The 17865-nt window shown below is 38.1% G+C and overlaps 1 protein-coding gene and 1 long non-coding RNA gene across 3 annotated transcripts in view; one reads left to right on the top strand and one right to left on the bottom strand.

Moving 5' to 3' along the window:
• Positions 1 to 8240, bottom strand: part of RUNX1T1 (RUNX1 partner transcriptional co-repressor 1) — a 173390-nt gene extending 165150 nt beyond the window's left edge. The window contains exons 1-2 of one of the 2 annotated variants that reach the window (XM_007488095.3): positions 8112 to 8240; positions 7428 to 7523 (exon numbers count right to left, since the gene is read on the bottom strand). In XM_007488095.3, the coding sequence (XP_007488157.1) occupies positions 7428 to 7455 (28 nt within the window). In that variant the 5' untranslated portion in view covers positions 7456 to 7523; positions 8112 to 8240. Of the gene's footprint in view, positions 1 to 7427; positions 7854 to 8111 lie in introns of those variants that run through there. The other variant, XM_007488094.3, reaches the window with a different exon arrangement.
• Positions 8167 to 9234, top strand: LOC103101047 (uncharacterized). The gene is made up of 2 exons (XR_465204.2): positions 8167 to 8298; positions 8458 to 9234. It is a non-coding gene; the product is annotated as an uncharacterized LOC103101047 (long non-coding RNA).
• Positions 9235 to 17865: the final 8631 nt, after the last annotated feature.

The raw sequence follows: 17865 nt of genomic DNA, 5'->3' as shown, positions 1-17865 counted from the left end.
TTCCACATCAGCTGTGGAACTAAATCAGTTTCCACAACATCACACTCTTATCTTTCCTTTTTGTATCCAGAGAACCACAACCAGTCTATTCAAACTTAGTCTTCACATTTAAACCATATAGAAGGTTTAATGAAGAAATCTGCATCTCTCTACTTACATACACCTTTTGTGTAGTTATTTATACATAGACACCTAAATACTTAATGCTTTTCTTATTCATATGTGTCCAGTTTTCTTGACTGACCTTAAGTGGAAGTCTGTCCCTGCTTCTTTGCTGGTCCATCCCTCTCTATTCTCTAATGTCCAATACATTCTCAATCTCTCTCTCTCTCCTCACATGCGATATAAATAATGTTTCTCCCCTCAACCTAACTAGCTAGCTCTAGCATTCCCTAGTTTATTGCCTGTATCACCAGAATAAGCCATGTTACTTTTCATTCAGTTACTGAGTGGCTTTTTTAGGTCACCACATAAATCCAGTGCCTGGAATAGTCTTGCACATAGTAGGTATTTAATTCAATTGGAGAATAAGAGTCTAGGGAATAGTTTCTTTGTATTTTTGAAGTTTAGGTTTATTGGTGATTGGAATTTTAAGCCAAAGATATTAACTGGGACTGAAGAACATTCAGATTCCCCATAATCAGCCCCAGACCCAGGAATTGCAAAACATTCTAGAGCTGCTTAAGGATTCTATACAGGCAGAGTTCACCTTCACCAAAAAGGGTCAGAAGAAAGGTACACTCCAGGGAATCCCCTTTAGGTTTTCCTCTTCCTTCAGGAATTCAGAACACCTGATCAGATGCATAAATGGTGTGCAGCTAAGAGAGTAGGGGTTGGTATCTTTGGGGGGAGGGAAGTTTTGGGGGAGGTTGTGTGTGTCAGTCATTGTGAAGGAAAAGAGCTTTAGTTCAGAAGCTATCAGTAAGAAGGAAGCAGACACTGGTGCATGCTTTTGAATTCAGTTTCTCTGAAAGTTGTACTAATAAAACAGTCTATGTTAGCCATATTAAACAGAAGAAAGGGGGGAGTAAAAATACAGAATAGAATCTTGGAATGTAGGGAGTGCAAAGGCAGGTACTGTTTAGCTAAACAATCCTTTCCAGTTGCTTAGTACTGGTGGTAGATTTTTCTCTCCCTCCACCCCCACCTCCAGAAAAGAATTAAGGGAAATTTGATATGTAATACAAAGTGAAAAGCAGGAGCATAGATGGGGGAAGGGCACGTGTGAAAATCTTGTCAATGCAATGAATGTCAGATAAAAAGGGGCCTGTCACAAATCCTCCAGTAATCCAATAATGTGAAAACCTCTTGGTATCATTGAGACATGAACAAGGTAATATTTCTTAATTCTTCAAAAAGTGACCTGGTGCAATAGTTTAAAAGGGAGGTGGGAGGGAGTTACATTACTGAGAAGTTAACCATTTGGACAGGATACCTTACAAAATCTGGTGAGAGCTCTGAAAGGAACAAAAATCTGTCATTCTTACATGTTTTCAATTTAATACTAGATTTCTATGGTATCATTCCTACTTTCACAAAAGGTCACCTTTCACCTCTTCTTTAGCTACTACTTACTGAAGGCCACATTTAGAAGTAACCAGACACAATCCTGTAATTGTTTGAAAGTAATATTTTAAACTAGTTTGGCTAGAGACTATATAGCAACAGCCATAAGCCTTGTGCAAGAATAGAAAGAAAAACATTCTTGATTATTCGACTCCATTTACAAAATGCCCAGATTTTTTTTTTCTCATAGCATGTTCTCTTGGGAGATGCTGTAAAATTGATATGTTAGTGTCCCTTTTATATTCACAAAATACTTTAAGGAAGATGTACTATACCTAAAATACTGGCTATGAAGACAATTGTGCAAAACCAAACACGTTAGAGTCTTTTGTAAAGGCACAGTGAAGATATTTCTATTGCTATGTTATATATTCATTGACTTGTAATTTCTGGTTATAGAACTATCAACCAAATCTCAAATGGGAATACAGAACATTCTCTAAAGCAAAGCATTGACTACAAAGCAGTCAAACTTTAAAATAAAGTATATAGTAATAAAATAAATACAATCTAGCATAAATATATGCCATAAGTGGTATCCTATAATCACAGCTGTCTGTCTCAAAGTCCAGACTGGAGGCTAGAAATCTTAATTTCAGCTGGCTCTCTTAATAATGGACTACCTTCCTATATAAAAGAAGGAGTCCATCTGCCCCAGGCTGATAAGTTTTGAAGCATTAAAATAGATAAAAATCTAGCATTTTCTTTCTTGCATTGAGTACGTGAATTCCAGTGTGCAATAATGTGAGAATTCCAACATATGACCATTATGGCATAATATCTCATTGCTCAGCTTGTCATTACTTCATTTGTAATTCTTATGTTAATTATGTTCATAATTACTATAAACAGATGTGGTAGACATTCATGTGACCTTTTATTGCAGAATGCATTCCTCACTCATTTCACTCTAATATCCCATGTATATGAAACTAAAATTGGGGAGGGGGATACTTTCTAATGTTTTATCAGCCAAATTCAAAGAAAACCTATATTTCCTTCCTCTTCCTCATGTGCAACATATGGCTTAAACATTAATGTTTAATCTTGCCTTTACAACATCACTAAATGGCATACTTGCTCAATAATGTTGCTTCCAAAATGAATTGTGGCTATACAAGTAAATCAAAAGGTGGAGAGGTTGTTTTGATTGCTGTTTTTACATAAAGAATTTGAATGGTCAATCCTCACCCCCCCCCCATCTTCCTTAATGTAGGAGAATCCTGCTTTTAAAAAGTCCATAGCAGCTAGATAGCAATTTATCTAAAGACAACTCAGCCATCGCCCTCTTTACATAAAACACATTTACAATAAAATCAGTATGGATTTCATTAGCCGAAAACCTTCTTGAATTTCATTTCTTTGGCCCTAATCTATAATTAGTGTGGACAGACAGGTGCAAGCCCTTCTCTTCTACAGATGGCCACTGGAAACGGTGCAAAGGAGCTCCTTCTGTTTAAACAACAGAGATAACCTGCTCTGTTCTTATCACTTACAATTACCTTCATTAAACTGAACTAATGTTTGCTTTAATAAAATATCCACTGTTCTCTAAACATTATTTAGGAACTTTTATATCCACACAGAAAAAGGTAAGGATGGAAAATTGCTTTTTAGATCAGGACCAGTTTTTTTGAGGTTAAATTCTTCATCCAGGGCTAATCTCTTTGAATTCACAAAGGTATTTGGATGATTTTTACAGCTGTTATGTACTTCTTTTATTATCAAAAAAGGTTGTTAGGTACCCAATATAATACTTTTGCCTACATATTTAGGGGATCTTTTGAAGTTTGGAAGCAAGGAGTTAAAAATCAGTTTGTCATACACATATATTGTACATATCCATATGTAATTGCTTATTAAGCTCTCAAACTTTCAAAGCCTCAATTTTTCAAACTTATTTTAAATGCTTTATCCTCCCTTAAGTATGAATAACAATTAAAATTATCTGGGGGGGTCTGAAACTATATCAATGTATGATACTTTAAGTTAAAGCAAACTATAAAGAAAGATGATTGTTTCATTAAAAGTACTGCTAAAATAACACTTTTCCATTATAAATAACTTCACCAAAACCAAACACACCTCCCTCAATTTCAGCTGCTCATCAGGGTTATGACTCACTAATAGCAAAGAAAATTTTTAAAATCCCAAACTGTAACTTATTAATATCTCCTCTAACTTGGCTTACATAAATTACAGTAAAGAACTCCAGCAAGATGAAAACTGACTTGTTTCTCCACATGCAAATCCTGCAGGTGCCAGTTTTTCAGAATGCTTTGCTAGTTAGCTAGGCTGCCTGCCCAGAGCCTCAATGAAGCCGGCTTTGCATTCAGTGCCTGTCAGCTGACGCTCATATCAAAGAAGTGAGAAACAGGATTTGACAGAGGAGAATGTCCAGAACTGACAAGGCACTGACCAGCATTCCAGGTGGAGGCATTTTCCTCCCATCATGATCCCCCTTTTGCCATTTAATTTTTTTTAAAGCTTTCTTAACTGAACTTCTATTTATAAACACTGAGCCTATTATGTGGAAGACCAATCTCCATTATTTTACTTATTTGGAGGGGGGGGGAATGTTTGTCAAACACTCCTATCATGATTAATATTTTATTCCAGACAAAACCTAGCAATTCATTTTAGAATTGAAGGCCCTTGGTAGAATCAGTTCACGTAGTGAATTGCCAAGTGACCTGATTTGACACTGAAGTTCTTGTCGAGTAGGCCTTTTTTAAGTATTTCAAACTAAATAATTATTGGAAATTACTATCACAAATAGCCCAAGCAAGTTTGAAGGGGATAAAAAAAAAGAATGCTACATCTCAAAAACTCTTTGTCTAACCTAAGAGTTCTTTAAGCATTAAAATAAAACTAGTTTTCCCCCTCCTATAATATTTGTAATGAATATAAATTGTAAAAAAAAGTCTAGAGGTGGAGACCATTTAGCTCATCAAGTGAAAACATTGGCAGCATGTGTTAAAATCAAATTCTTAATGCTGAAACAGACATAATATGCAACTTGTTTTCTTCTCAGACTGAAAAAAATCTGTCTTTACACAGCAGATATGAAAGAGATGCTTAAAAGAACTTCTAAGTGCACATGTGTAAATATATTTAAGAACCCCAAAAAGATGTTAAATATAGCACAAGAAAACAAAACAATGCACTTTAAAACTTCCTCTGTATTTACCCTGCCTTTAGGCAATTCCTTGGTCAAATTGAATTGATTAAAACTATCAAAACTATCAGGACTTCCAAGTGCACAGTGACAGCCACTCTTTTTCAGATTCACTTTACCCCCATTATCTAAAAATCCCCAGAAAGTTAAATCATGACCAAACATTAAAGACATAAAAAAGTAAACAACCGAAATGTAAAGCCAGTGACCACACTCCCCACTCTCCTCTCGGTACAGTTTGACCAAATGAACAGTGGACATATATTAAACTTTCATTGAACTTTTCCAAGGAATGATGGGGCATGACAAGAACCAATTTAACAACGGAATACTTATAGAGTCAAGGTAAAACTAAAACTGAGGACCACAATGCTAACAAACCAGCTCTCCTAGACTAGCTAAGTAATCTTGTAGGCTTTTAAATGTAGACTTAATAGGCAGAGACCCATTCTAACTCTTGTGTTCTCTCCAGTACTGGTAGTTTATTTATAGCAAAAACTGATGATAAAAACCACTGGAGTGCCCTTAACAAAATGATACAGCTGTTTAAAAGAAGGAGGGTAGGGAATGTCCTCCATAGCAGATTTCAAGTTAGTTTGCACATAAGGAAACTGCTTTGGTCAGCAGCTCGCCCTTTATCAGGGGATAAATCAATTTACAGCAGCTGTGGACAGCCATTTAAGTCCAGGGCCTGAACAGATTAATTAAGGGAAGCGATGTTAAAAATTAAAAGGGTCAGAGTTATATTAAGTACATGAAGTTTGGCTAAAGCAGCTTTTCTTCCCCCTTCCCCCCTTCCAATCCCTCTCCCTCCCAGCTTCATCTCCCCAGGAATGCATTCCGAGGCTCACAGGGCACCCCGCCAGCCCCGATCCTGGACATACATACCCTTTGCCCTAACGTTTTGCAGATTTCATCCCCAAAAGAAACCAGACTGAGACGTGCATAAGTTATAGTTATGCCTGTCCCTCAAAGGAATCTCACACAAAAACTTATTGGACGGATTAGACAATGAGTACAACATTTTTAAAAAAAGGTTTCGGTTCCCTGGGTTTTGCCCTCCTCCCAGCCCCTCCCCACCCAGTCTTCTTATCTCCCTGCCCCCAACACCAAACTGGTAACAAGTTCTCTGGTAAGGGGTTCCTGGACTGACCGGTTTGGGAAAGGGTTGTAGGATGATTATTTTCAGTATAAACAGTGGTGGAGCAAATCCCCCTACTCGAGATCCCAGCACATGGGTTATCTATCCTTCCCAGGATCGGTTCCCGGTTTCCAAATGCCAAACCTGACTCGCTACAGTCTAGAGGAGAGCAGAAGCTAGTTCGAGACTGAGATATTGTCTGGCTCGACCCCACCCGGTCAGTACACCAGGCGGTACCGGTATGGGGATGTTAACATGCTCCCTTTCTAAAACCTTTCGCTAAGAACAGCGGAGCAGCAAAGCAAACTGCCTGAACAACGAAGGGAGATTGCCAGTATCACTAGATATCTGATCCCCTTTCTCCTGGTCGTTTTCTGAATCCTGCCTCTCCAGGTCGGCGGCGTGGGGAGCCCAGAAAGCTCTTCCGAGAGGGGTCGAGTGGCGCTGCCCAGACTAGGCGGGCAGCTTCTCTTTTCTTTTCCTACTAGTTCTGTTCGGCGGAGCTGACTCACATGTTAGGGAGCTTTTATACTTAAAGAGATGCGGCAAATTGACTTATCCCACAGCTGCAAAATTAAACAGGCAGAAAGAAGTCCAGGGTAGAAGGAAAGGGAAAAGCGGAAGGGACTTTGAGGGGAGGGAAGCTGAACCTAAGGTCTCTGCTCTCCTTTAGTCCATTTTTACACTGTGCAGAGACTGGGCAAACCCACCCGGCACACAGACCGGGCCTTTTCTCACGATGATGCAACAGGGAAATGTCAACAGCATCTCGTGCGGGTTGTCATACTACCTGACTGGCTGTTTTGGTTTTTTTTGCCATTAAAAAAAAAAAAAATCCAAAGGGCCCCTCAGAGGGACAAAGTTATAAAGCCATTTGAAAGTGTTTCGATATTAACAAAATTTTCTTAATCCCAAAGTACATACTGTGAACAGCTGGATCATCGAAATGGGGGGGGGGGTTACTTCGCTTATTTTAATATTTTTGAGTCTTGAATCATAATTTTAAGTCGTTAATAACAATCATGCAGAATGTCTAAAATATTAATTTTTTTGCAACCTGCCAAATATACAGCGAAGTATGGTATTTTTAAGTGTTTTGTTCTCCCCCTTTTAGAGACATTATTTGTTGCCCTTGATCCGTGTGATTTGAAAAGGTAAATTATCATTAAGAAATGTTTCCAATAGTTTCATAAAATGTGGTTCAAATATTATGTTTTGCTGACTCGAGAAGTTGAGGGTTGGATTTCTACAAGAAAACAGCCTGGGATACAAGACTGCTATGCTGCCCCAGTCACCCTAGGCATCCCAGCCCCGGCATTCCCCCGGCTAAATAATACAACCCTAGAGATGGAAAGGGGCAAATAAAGCATTGGGGTTATCCTAGTAGTAAGAATAATATCAGCTTCATCCACTCAGCCAACCCGCCTACCTGCCTGTCCTTCCATTCGGTCCATTCCCCAGTTTGGGAGATAACCTCCCTGGCCGGGTTCTCCCCGGTCCCTTCCCGGTTCCCAGAACCTTGCTCCAGGCGTACGTACTTACACTGCAAAGGGCCGGAGATTCCCACCATTCGCCACAGGCTCTGTGCTGCAAATAAAACTTCCCGTCCTTCCCAGGCGGAGACGCGGATAGCCCAGACTGCAGGAGGGGAGAGGGAGAGAGGAATGCAATGCAGCTTCCTTTGCCAGTCCAGAGTATGTATCCACGTCCACACACACACACACACACATACACACACACGCGCACGTCAAAACCAAACGAGCCCAGGGAAGAACTCCAGCTGTTTGGAGCTCAGTAGCAGCACCAGCACAGAGATTTCTGGTACAAAAAAGGAAAGGGACGAAGACGAAGAGCAAAACAAAGTCTCCACGTAGAACTAATTACTGCGGGAGATTCTCTCCACCCCACCCCCCACCCCCTTTTCGTTGTTGTGGTTGCTGCAGACAAATGTGATATGGAGTGCAGAGAACTGCTACTGTCACTGGCGTCTCTCTCTCTCTCTCTCTCTCTCTCTCTCTCTCTCTCTCTCTCTCTCTCTCTCTCTCTCTCTCTCCACCCCCTCAAATGCGCGCACCTCTCTCTCTCTCTCTCTCTCTCTCTCTCTCTCTCTCTCTCTCTCTCTCTCTCTCTCTCTCTCTCTCTCTCTCTCTCTCTCTCTCTCTCTCTCTCTCTCTCTCTCTCTCTCTCGCTTTCTCCTTCTCTACCCTTCTCCCCCTCTCCTCTCACTCTCTAGGAAGGCGAAGTATATATTTGCAGGGCTGCCTTGCGTCCGCCTCGGAGAAGGAGCTCCATGCAATCTGCGCGGCTCTGCCCGCAGAAGGCTCCCAAGTATCAGTCTGGCTCCCTCTGCTCCCAGCCACCTCTCAAGTCAAACAACATACTGCCAGCAGCCGGCCTCGGCTCCGCTACCCAGGTGCAGGGTGGGGGAGGGCTTCAAGCAGTGGGAGGTGATAGAGGTAGGAGACATCTGTGTCGTGAAGAGGTCAGAGGGGTCAAGTATATGTTAACAATAGGCGAGCACAGTCCCTCTTGGGCAGTCTGCCTAGTCTTTCTGTCGTTCTCTCTTTTACAGGGTGGACATGGAACTTGCCTCCCTAATGATGCCTTCCCCAGGCTGCCTGCCTGCGTTAGGAGTCCAGACTGCCCTGCAGTAACCCAAGACGAACACTTTCCCTAGCCATCTGGAGAGCTCCTGGCTTCTCTGCCTGTATCTCATCACTGTCTGAAGAGACAGCCGTGCTAGAAATCAAGCTACTCTCAGATCTACTCTCTAATCCCCTTCTGTTAGCTGATTTTCAGTCTGACTATTTGCTTTCGCATTAGATAATAGCCTTTGAGAAAACAATTATCATTTTCTTCCCCCTACCCTTGTTTTTCAACTTCTACATACTCCGTTGAGGAAGGCTTCTTTTTTATGTCATTTTTTAAGAGAAGAATTGTAGTATACTTTGGGGAAGCTGCACACACACAAGAAGCTTGGAGGAAAAATTTTTTGATATTTTGAGTATAAATTAATAAACACTATGCAAAAATACTCAAATAATAAACATTAATATATGGGTCAGACATAATCAGATAATGGCTTTTGATGATCTAGTACAACAAAACCCATTTTAATATCACAGGACAACTGGAAATAGGGTTTTATTGAAAGAATAATCATACATCCTACTTTGGGGTATCTTATTCTTAGTAGAGCTTACACTTGTAGCTTATTTTTGTACAAAGATACAAAAAAATTCTTTATGTACTCTTTACTAACATGGTTGTAAATTAAAAATTGCCTAAGATAGACTCTGAGACTCAGAAGTAGAAAGCATAAAGAAAATAAAGTATGAATAACAAGTGATGTTGGGAGGGTTTTTTTGTGTGTGTGTATTGCTAATTTTAAAACACTGTTCCCTAAATACTTAATGTTGAGAGAAAAGAGGGGGGAAATTTCCTCCATTTCTTTCAAATAATAACAGCTTAACAGTTTTCCAGCATTTATAGGCTCTACTAATTTTTAGCAATTCATTTACAGAAAACAATCATTGTGTATTCTGCCCTCTCCTTGGGACATCTGACTAATGAATTGTAATGAACTAATGAATTGTAATGTTAAATCCTGGTATCTGATATTATGATGCTTTTCAATTTGAATATCAGATTTTGTTTTCTAGTTGCAAATGCCATAGCAATTTCTGAATTAAGTAATGTCTTTATATTCAAGTATTCCTTCACTTCAAAGGTATTTGCATAGTCTGAACAACAGAAGAACTTAAAATGGTAAAGTTCTAAATTATGTGCATTACAATAATGTCTGTGTTGGAAGACACTATTGTACTGCAATATGATGTCAATCTTCACTTATGTTCAGTTTAAGGAATCAATGTTAATCCAAACTTCCAACCTTTTTTTACTTCCATCTTCCCAGAAACCAGAAAATTAATGAAATTAGTATGGTACCTAGAGTGTACATGCTTATTTGAAATGAATGGAATAATATCAGAAATTTTTTTTTTTGTTAAAAATGCAATGTTTTTCTAAAGTCTAATTTAAAATTAGAGTAGTAGTCATTGAAATTTTAAAAAAAGATTCTGAGATTTGCACATCAAACTAGATTTTACTTGAGGTAAATTTTGATGATAGGATTGTGCAAATATAATAGAAACTTCAGTTTTTAAAAAAATGTTTTTGAAAAATGATTTGCAAAAATCAAAATTTTTTACATTAGTGCTATATTCAATGCAAATAATTTTTTTAAATTTAATGTTTATTAAAAATAGTCTATTTTGCAAGTCAGACTTCTAGGAAAAACAATAACCAGGGTGTTTCCCACCCCCAATAAATACCCTTTTAAAGTCTTTATAGAGAATGTATATACTTTCTGCATTCTACCTTGCTTTGAATCAGGTCAAGTATCTCACATGATCTGAGATCTTCATGTGTTAAGGTGCAAAAATGTACTTTGGGCTGAAAAAAGAAGATTCAACATGCTTCTTAATAATCATTTCCCCCAACCCCCCATGCATACACTTTTCTTTATATTATATCTTTGTAGTTCTTAATCATAAAATTCTTTTCATTTACAGAGCATTTACTATACTTTTCAAGAAATTTCTCAGTAATGCTTAGTTCACTGGTTTCTATACAGTAGTGAGTGCTCAGTGCCTTCCTTAGAGATGCATAGTTTACCTATAACAATTTCACAGAGAGGGATTCCTATACAAGATGTTAATAAGTACTTAACACTTTTAGAGATGTCTTCTCGGCAATGTCAGCTCAAACTAGCATTGAGGTGTGAGCTGTAATAATCTGCCCCTTGAGAAAGCTCTGTTGGTTGCCTGGAATGAGAAAAGGCCTCAATTAACACTTTATTCAGTTCTTGCAAATATGATTTATTATTGTTGTTGATATTAAAGAATGACAAGCCATAGCTTAGGGAACTGTATTCATTTCCCCTATATAACACTTTTCTACTATAGGTATACTCACCTAATGTCCTCAATTGCTTCCACAAAAATATGTTGAACAAAAGAGTTTTCCATGGTCAATTTGTTTATAAAACTTGTAAACTATAGCAAATTAGTTATAGAAATAAGTTATGATAGTTATTATTGTTACAAATATGTTTGGTTGGTGGATAATATGACAGTTTTCCCATATTTAGTTGGGTTTGATTATAATGAATTGACAGATTTATTAAAAAAGACAAATGGGCGAGTATAATATTTGCAAATGGCCATGTTTTCTATCTTCCATCCTGGTTCTCAAACATGTGGTGGGTTGTTTTTTGTTTGTTTGTTTTGTTTAAGATTTAAATTTTCTAATTTTTTTTTTAATTCTAATGCTTAGGGTTGCTTACTTTAATTTACAAAGTGACAATCTTGGAAGATGGGTAGAAAAACAATATGAATTCTAAACATATCTCAATCTGCAAACTAGATTATGCATGATTCAAGTAATATAGAATAAAATGTAACAATCATCAAAATGGACCCTAAATGCTTGAGAGTGTAATCAAATTAAACAGGAATTTGAATTTGTAAATATTAACTTACTCTAAAGTTGACAATCATTATTGCCACCCAGCCACTGAGCTGTAGGAACTGATTTAGCTGCAGTCAGTCAATCTGAGACCTTTTTTCCACTCTGAGTCTATGAGGGTTGGTTGCATATGTGTGCTTGTGTGCCCTGCTTTTTCAAAACAGAAGAAGAAACAGTTTTTTTTTAAAAAAATAATAAATTAGGAGGCGATTTTTGTAGCAAAATGATTATTTTATCAAAGCATTCATTGTCATGCTCCTCCAAATAGTAAGCTACCCTAGTGCATATAAGTATGATTATATTGGTCAAAGTCCATTTATTCTCAATTTTTCAGGATCACATCTAATATATATAATGAAATATATCCATATCTTATACACATAGATTTATAATATACAGAGAGAGCTGCTCAGGAACTATCTCATGTGCCCTTTTAGAGCAGTTGCACGGATATGGTGACTCCCAAGAGAACATCTTCCTATCTTGCTGCTCATTCTCAACAGCATACGGAATGCCTTTCCCCCTCCTCCTTCGCCTTTTATTTGAAATAATCTGAAGAGAGTGTGTTGTTTTCTCCACTAGAAATCGATATCCTATGTATTTTATAGTCTGTCCTTCTTGAATCTATCTTTTCATAGTTAGTTCTTTCCCATTCTTCTTCTTCTTGCCAAGTATAATGAGGTACTGATAAGTCACTAGAAATGTTTACAGAATGCCAAGACAATGGAGAGAAGGGGAGGGGGGGAATCACCTAGTCATCCAGATGTTTTGACAAAAACGCCATTTGACTTACCATTTGCAGTCTGAAATTTCAACATGATCAAGATTTTGAATAAATGATGAAATTATGATCAGTAATCAATGCAAGCATGGTTCAGATGGTGCACAGAAAATGGAAAGAGTATGAAAATCTATATATTTCAGTTTTGCTGTTGATAAAAACCAGTTTCATTTCTTTGATAAGCATTATACTCACTATAACTGACAGCCACAAACAATTTGGCAAAATTCTATGTGAATGAACTTTAAATAAATTGATAATTGTTTATTAGTTGAATTTATTTTAATTTGTGGTTGGCATTGTTTTTTCCTTCATCTAACTGTATGGAATTCAAACGTTTCAGCACTAAAACTTAGTAAAGGGAAGTGTCTCTAGAAAATCAGAATTTAGCTATATAGGAATTGCATGTATCTAAGGTGTGCACATTAAACCCACCCTTTAAAAGGTATACATGGATAGTATTTTAATCATCTCATTTCCCCTAATCCTTAAAAAAAGGGTAATTTGCCCCCACAGAGCACTCTTCAGCCTGATGAATCCCACATCACCTCATAAAGTCTTTTCATACAGGAATCACTTCATCACTGTAGTATTACTACCTCTGGGGAGAAAGACAAGAGCCAACTGGCTCCCTGTACAACAGTGGAAAGAGAAAGAAATTTTGGCCAAGGAAACCATAGCAAATACAAACTACTGTTAGTCATAATCAGCAATGGACTTGTTTTCCACACTTCTACTGTATTTTCTTAAAATAATAAATCTAATAGCTGATAGGTATATTTAAGAAAGGATAAACGAATGAGTGAATGAAAAAGCTCAATTATTAAAGTTCCTTCTTGCCAGGTGCTGAAAAAAGACCAAAGTGAGACAAAAGCCAACTGGATCCCTGCCCTCAAGGAGAGGGCACTCCCCTAAATGTGTCATTTACATCTGAATGCATATGTTTAATATATGTGTGTGTCACTTTAATGTTTCCAAAAACTTTTTAATGAATTATCTGTAAAAAATAGACTCAAATACAGGACTATAATCCCCATAAGCCTTTGCTCCACTTCCCCAGAATGCCTTGTAATCTCACCTGGGCCGAGATCAAGAAGGTATTTAAGCTGATTCAAAGGCTTTTGAGCTCTCTCTTGACTCTTGGACTTCCATTTTGGGACAGGCCTGGCTTTTTTTCATAATGTAGGTGAGGTTGTGTCTAGGCCTCTCTATGGCCTGGACACGTGTCTCTTATCCTGTATTTTCTTTAATCCTTAATCTTCAATAAACCTCTAAAAAATATAATACTCCTTGCAGAGAGAAACTAATTTCTACCTGCCTCAGTCTCCCCATATTCCCTAAATTTTAATTGTTACATATACCACCCAATGTTCACAATAGAATGGTTAAGCAGCTTCTAGATAAAGTAATTGAATCTAAAAGAAGTATTGGTCTAGCTAGCCATCAAATGATCCCATTATCATGAAATATTGGGGCTGGGGGGACAACTGAGTGGCTCAATGGATTGAGAGCCAGGCCCTGAGATGGAAGGTCCTGGGTTCAAATATGACCTCAGACGTGCCCTAGCTGTGTGACCCTGGGCAAGTCACTTAACCCCCATTGCCTAGCTCTTACCACTCTTCTGCCTTGGAACCAATACACAGTATTGATTCTAAGATGGAAGGTAAGGGTTTTTAAAAAAATACAGTATTATTGATATGATAGTGGCCAAACAATTATGTTACTTAGCTTTCCCAGTTGTGCCTTGTTTTGCTTTAGGAAATAATTTAACCAAAGGGCACTTCACTATTGTTACAATAATGTGGTCAATGAGATTTATCTTCTTTCTTAACTTTAAAGAAAAGTACCTTTAAAGCATACAGGGAGGGCAGTATCTCCTAACAGAAAACAGAATTGCAAAAAAGTTTGCAAAGCACTTAAATTAACTCATCTGTGCTGGACAAAAAAACTCATTAAGGTAGGTAAACTAATAATTTCAGCACTACCCTCCCCTTTTTAAAAAACCCTTACCTTAGAATCAATGGTGTGTATTGGTGCTAGGGCAGAAAAGCAGGAAGAATAGGTAAAGGGGGTTAAGTGACTTGCCCAGGGTCAGATGAAAATGCACAAAGACAATTGTCATTCTCTGTCACTGAGAGACTACCACTATCCAGGGTCACACAGCTACTAGAAAGTCAGATTTGAGTTAATTTTGAACTCAGGACATCTCATATCCAAATCAGGCTCTCTACTGAGCCACTTAACTGCTCCAGCCCCCTTTCACAGATAAATAAACTAAGATCCAGTGACATTGTCACTTGCCTATGTCACATAGGTAAATCTGGGTAAGGGACTCACCCTGATGTCTTTCCTTGAACAAGAAAGCTGGAGACATCTTAGAGATCTAGTTCAATCCCCTTATTTCATAGAAAAGACCCAAAGAAAGGAAACAACTTGCCTAAGGTCACACAGCTAGTATACCTTCTCAGACTTTTTTTTTTTTGACAAATCATTCCATTTGCTTAATGTTACCAAATTAAGGTTTTTTGTTTTGCTTTTTAGTAGACCACTTTTAACCTCCTCCGGATGCATTTATTATTTCTATGTCTTTGAACAGGAATCTTCTCTTTTCAAAACAGTAGCATAAGGAAGGAAAAATGGATTTTTCCTGCGTTAATATGATATGTAGTGTGTAAATAAACCACAAAGGAAAAACTGGAACCATATCTCTCATTCTCATCTCCTCTCCCCATTAATGTCAAGGAGTGAACTACCTTCTGATTTTGAGGTTTTCTAGAGCATGGAGAACTCATCGCACTCTTTAACATATACATACACACAATACATGTGTAGGCAAGCATGCATAAGGCAGATCCTTAGCCTAAGGTCATGAAAATGCATGCATAGTATTCATATGTGCACAGAACTCTCACACACAGAGGATAGACTCTCTAATGGGGGAAACCACTGCCCTGAGACACATGGATGCAATTCCTTAACTTCCCCCACCTGCTGGGCAGCCACCTGCAATAAACAATAGCAGCCCATTATCAGATGGTAATAAAATAAGCAGTCCCAAAGCCATTTACCTAAACAAGACTAGGAGCTCCTCCTAACCTGAGCTAGAAGCAGGGTGATTACTGCTTGCTAGGCAGAGGGGTGAGGCCTCCTGTGACAGTCTCTAAAGGGCCAATGATAACTCTTTCCTGGAGGCTTGCATTTTGTCTGTTCCTTGTGCTAAACTAGATACACAGGCCACCTGCAAATGTGTGGGGGATAGTTACAATGCATTAATGAATCCAAGGTGCTCAATTGATTCCAGGCTTTTTTTTGTGTGTGTGTGTGCCTATGGAACCCCAGTCCACCCCCACTCTCCCAACTGCCTTAAAACAGCTCTGGACATCTTTCCCACCTCTTCTTAATTGCAGTGTCTTCCTTTTGTCAGTTTTGTCAATGTCAATTTTTGTCAATTCCATCCATGTCTTCTTCCCCTTTAGACTATAAACTTCTAGAGGGCAGGATTGTCTTTTGCCTCTGTTTGGAATCTCCAGCTTTTAGCAGTAGTGCTTGATACATATGAAGTGTTAATAATTGCTTATCATTTGATTGATCATTCAAACCTGAAAAGGTAAATATGAAGGAAAGGGAAAAGGAGAAAAATGTTATCTTCTTCTTTTACTCAAACTCTCTTCTATAAGGACTACATTTATATCAATCTATGTATATTAACATGTGGGGAAAATATAATGTGTAAGTAGGGGGAAAAGAAAGACCAAATAGAATAATCTTTCTCACACAAAGATTCACATGGGAAGGAGAGGGGAAGAAAACTCCTATAAGAAGGAGAGGAAGAAAATTTTTACTTAAACCTTACTCTCAGGGAAATCAACTCTGAGAGGGAAAAACATCCAGATCCATTGGGATCTTGAATTCTATCTTACCCAACAAGGGTAGGGAGAAGGGAAAACCAAGGGGGGGAGGGGGAGAGGGAAAACAAAAGGGGGGGAAGGGGAGGGAACACAAAGGGAGGGACTAAAAAGGGAAACATATCAAGGGAGGGGACAAGGGGGACCAATTTAAAGTAAATCACTGGACTAAAAGGTAGAGCCGAAGAAGAAAAGGTTAGAACCAGGGAAGGATATCAAAATGCCAGGGAGTCCACAAATGACAGTCATAACTTTGAACATGAATGGGATGAACTCACCCATAAAGCGTAGACGAATAGCAGAATGGATTAGAATCCAAAATCCTACCATATGTTGTCTTCAAGAAACACACATGAGGCGGGTTGACACCCACAAGGTCAGAAATAAAGGATGGAGTAAGACCTTCTGGGCCTCAACTGACAGAAAGAAGGCAGGAGTGGTAATCATGATATCTGATAAAGCCAAAGCAAAAATAGACCTGATCAAAAGGGATAGGGAAGGTAATTATATTTTGTTGATTGATCATTCAAGGTGAAACTTTGAGTTTGGGGATCTATACTTCAGGTTTCTAGCCTTTTTATAGTGAGGCACTTTGGATGACCCATTTTATAGGATTAAATGAGTCTACCCCATTAGCAGGTGAGACTCCCTCACCTTAAAAGAGTTGAGATGGTTAAGTGAAATGCACTAAGTAACCATGTAAAATAAAGACCAATAACTAATTGGTCAGAGGAACATAAATTTAAAGCTGGAAGAGACTTGAGAGGCCAATTTAGTCCAGCTCCTTCATTTTATAGATAAGGAAACTTAGAGGTTCAGTGACTTTCCCAGGGGTCACACTGGTAATGTCAAAGGTGGGATATGATCCCTGGTCTTCTTCTGAGTTCAAAGTGAACAAGCTCTTGGACTACACCATCTTTCTTTTGTATAACTGTAATTTGTCAGTCATTCAACCAGCATTTATTAAGCTCCTATTATGTGCCAGGTTCTGCTTAAATACTTGGAACACAAAGAAAGGCAAAAGAGTAGCAATGCTTGATATATTCAGCTTTCAAGATTACACTTTGTAGCAATTCTGACATTTTGTTGTTGTCTCTGACTATATCATCTAGATATAGAGCAAGAAAGAACGGAGAGTGAATCTGCTTACTAGCTAGATGCCCACAAGTGAGTCCAGAAGCAACTCTACACTATAAGATTTTCCTCATCTGTAAAATGGATTTGAGAATAAGATATCCTACAGAAAATGCTTAGCAAACTTTAAGACCCTATGTAAAGACATGTAAATTTTTATGTAGCAAACATCTCCTTTGCTTTAGCTCCATTCCATCAGCTAACCTAGAAAGAAAACAGTTTAATACAAATATCCCAATACTACTTCCCTCAAACTTTAAACAAAGCAAATCCATGTATCCAGGATCTCAATATGATGAGCCCTCAGTACTTATGACTGAATCCATGCTGTCTACCTTGAGCTACTATTTCTTAAAGCGTAGGAGGTTTTCTATTTCTTTTAGGACAATGCATTTTAATTAAGGAAATTTATTAAATGTGATTACACTTCCAGATAGAGAGACATCTGCATTTCAAACTGTACCACATATTTTCATAAATATTCCAGAAGTCCCTTAGAGCTTTTCCAGCATTGCAATTTCCTCAAGCTTATTCTTCCTATCTTCAGTTTAACATATATGTTCTATCTATTTGTATAGCATCAGTATTAGTCCTTTCCTTGCACGGGTTTATAATATGATTGTTTCTTAAA

The sequence above is a fragment of the Monodelphis domestica genome, chromosome 3, assembly GCF_027887165.1.
Source record: "Monodelphis domestica isolate mMonDom1 chromosome 3, mMonDom1.pri, whole genome shotgun sequence".
Taxonomy (NCBI): Eukaryota; Metazoa; Chordata; class Mammalia; order Didelphimorphia; family Didelphidae; genus Monodelphis; species Monodelphis domestica.
Note: the sequence above shows the minus strand (reverse complement) of the source record. Positions and strands in the feature narration are given on the sequence as shown.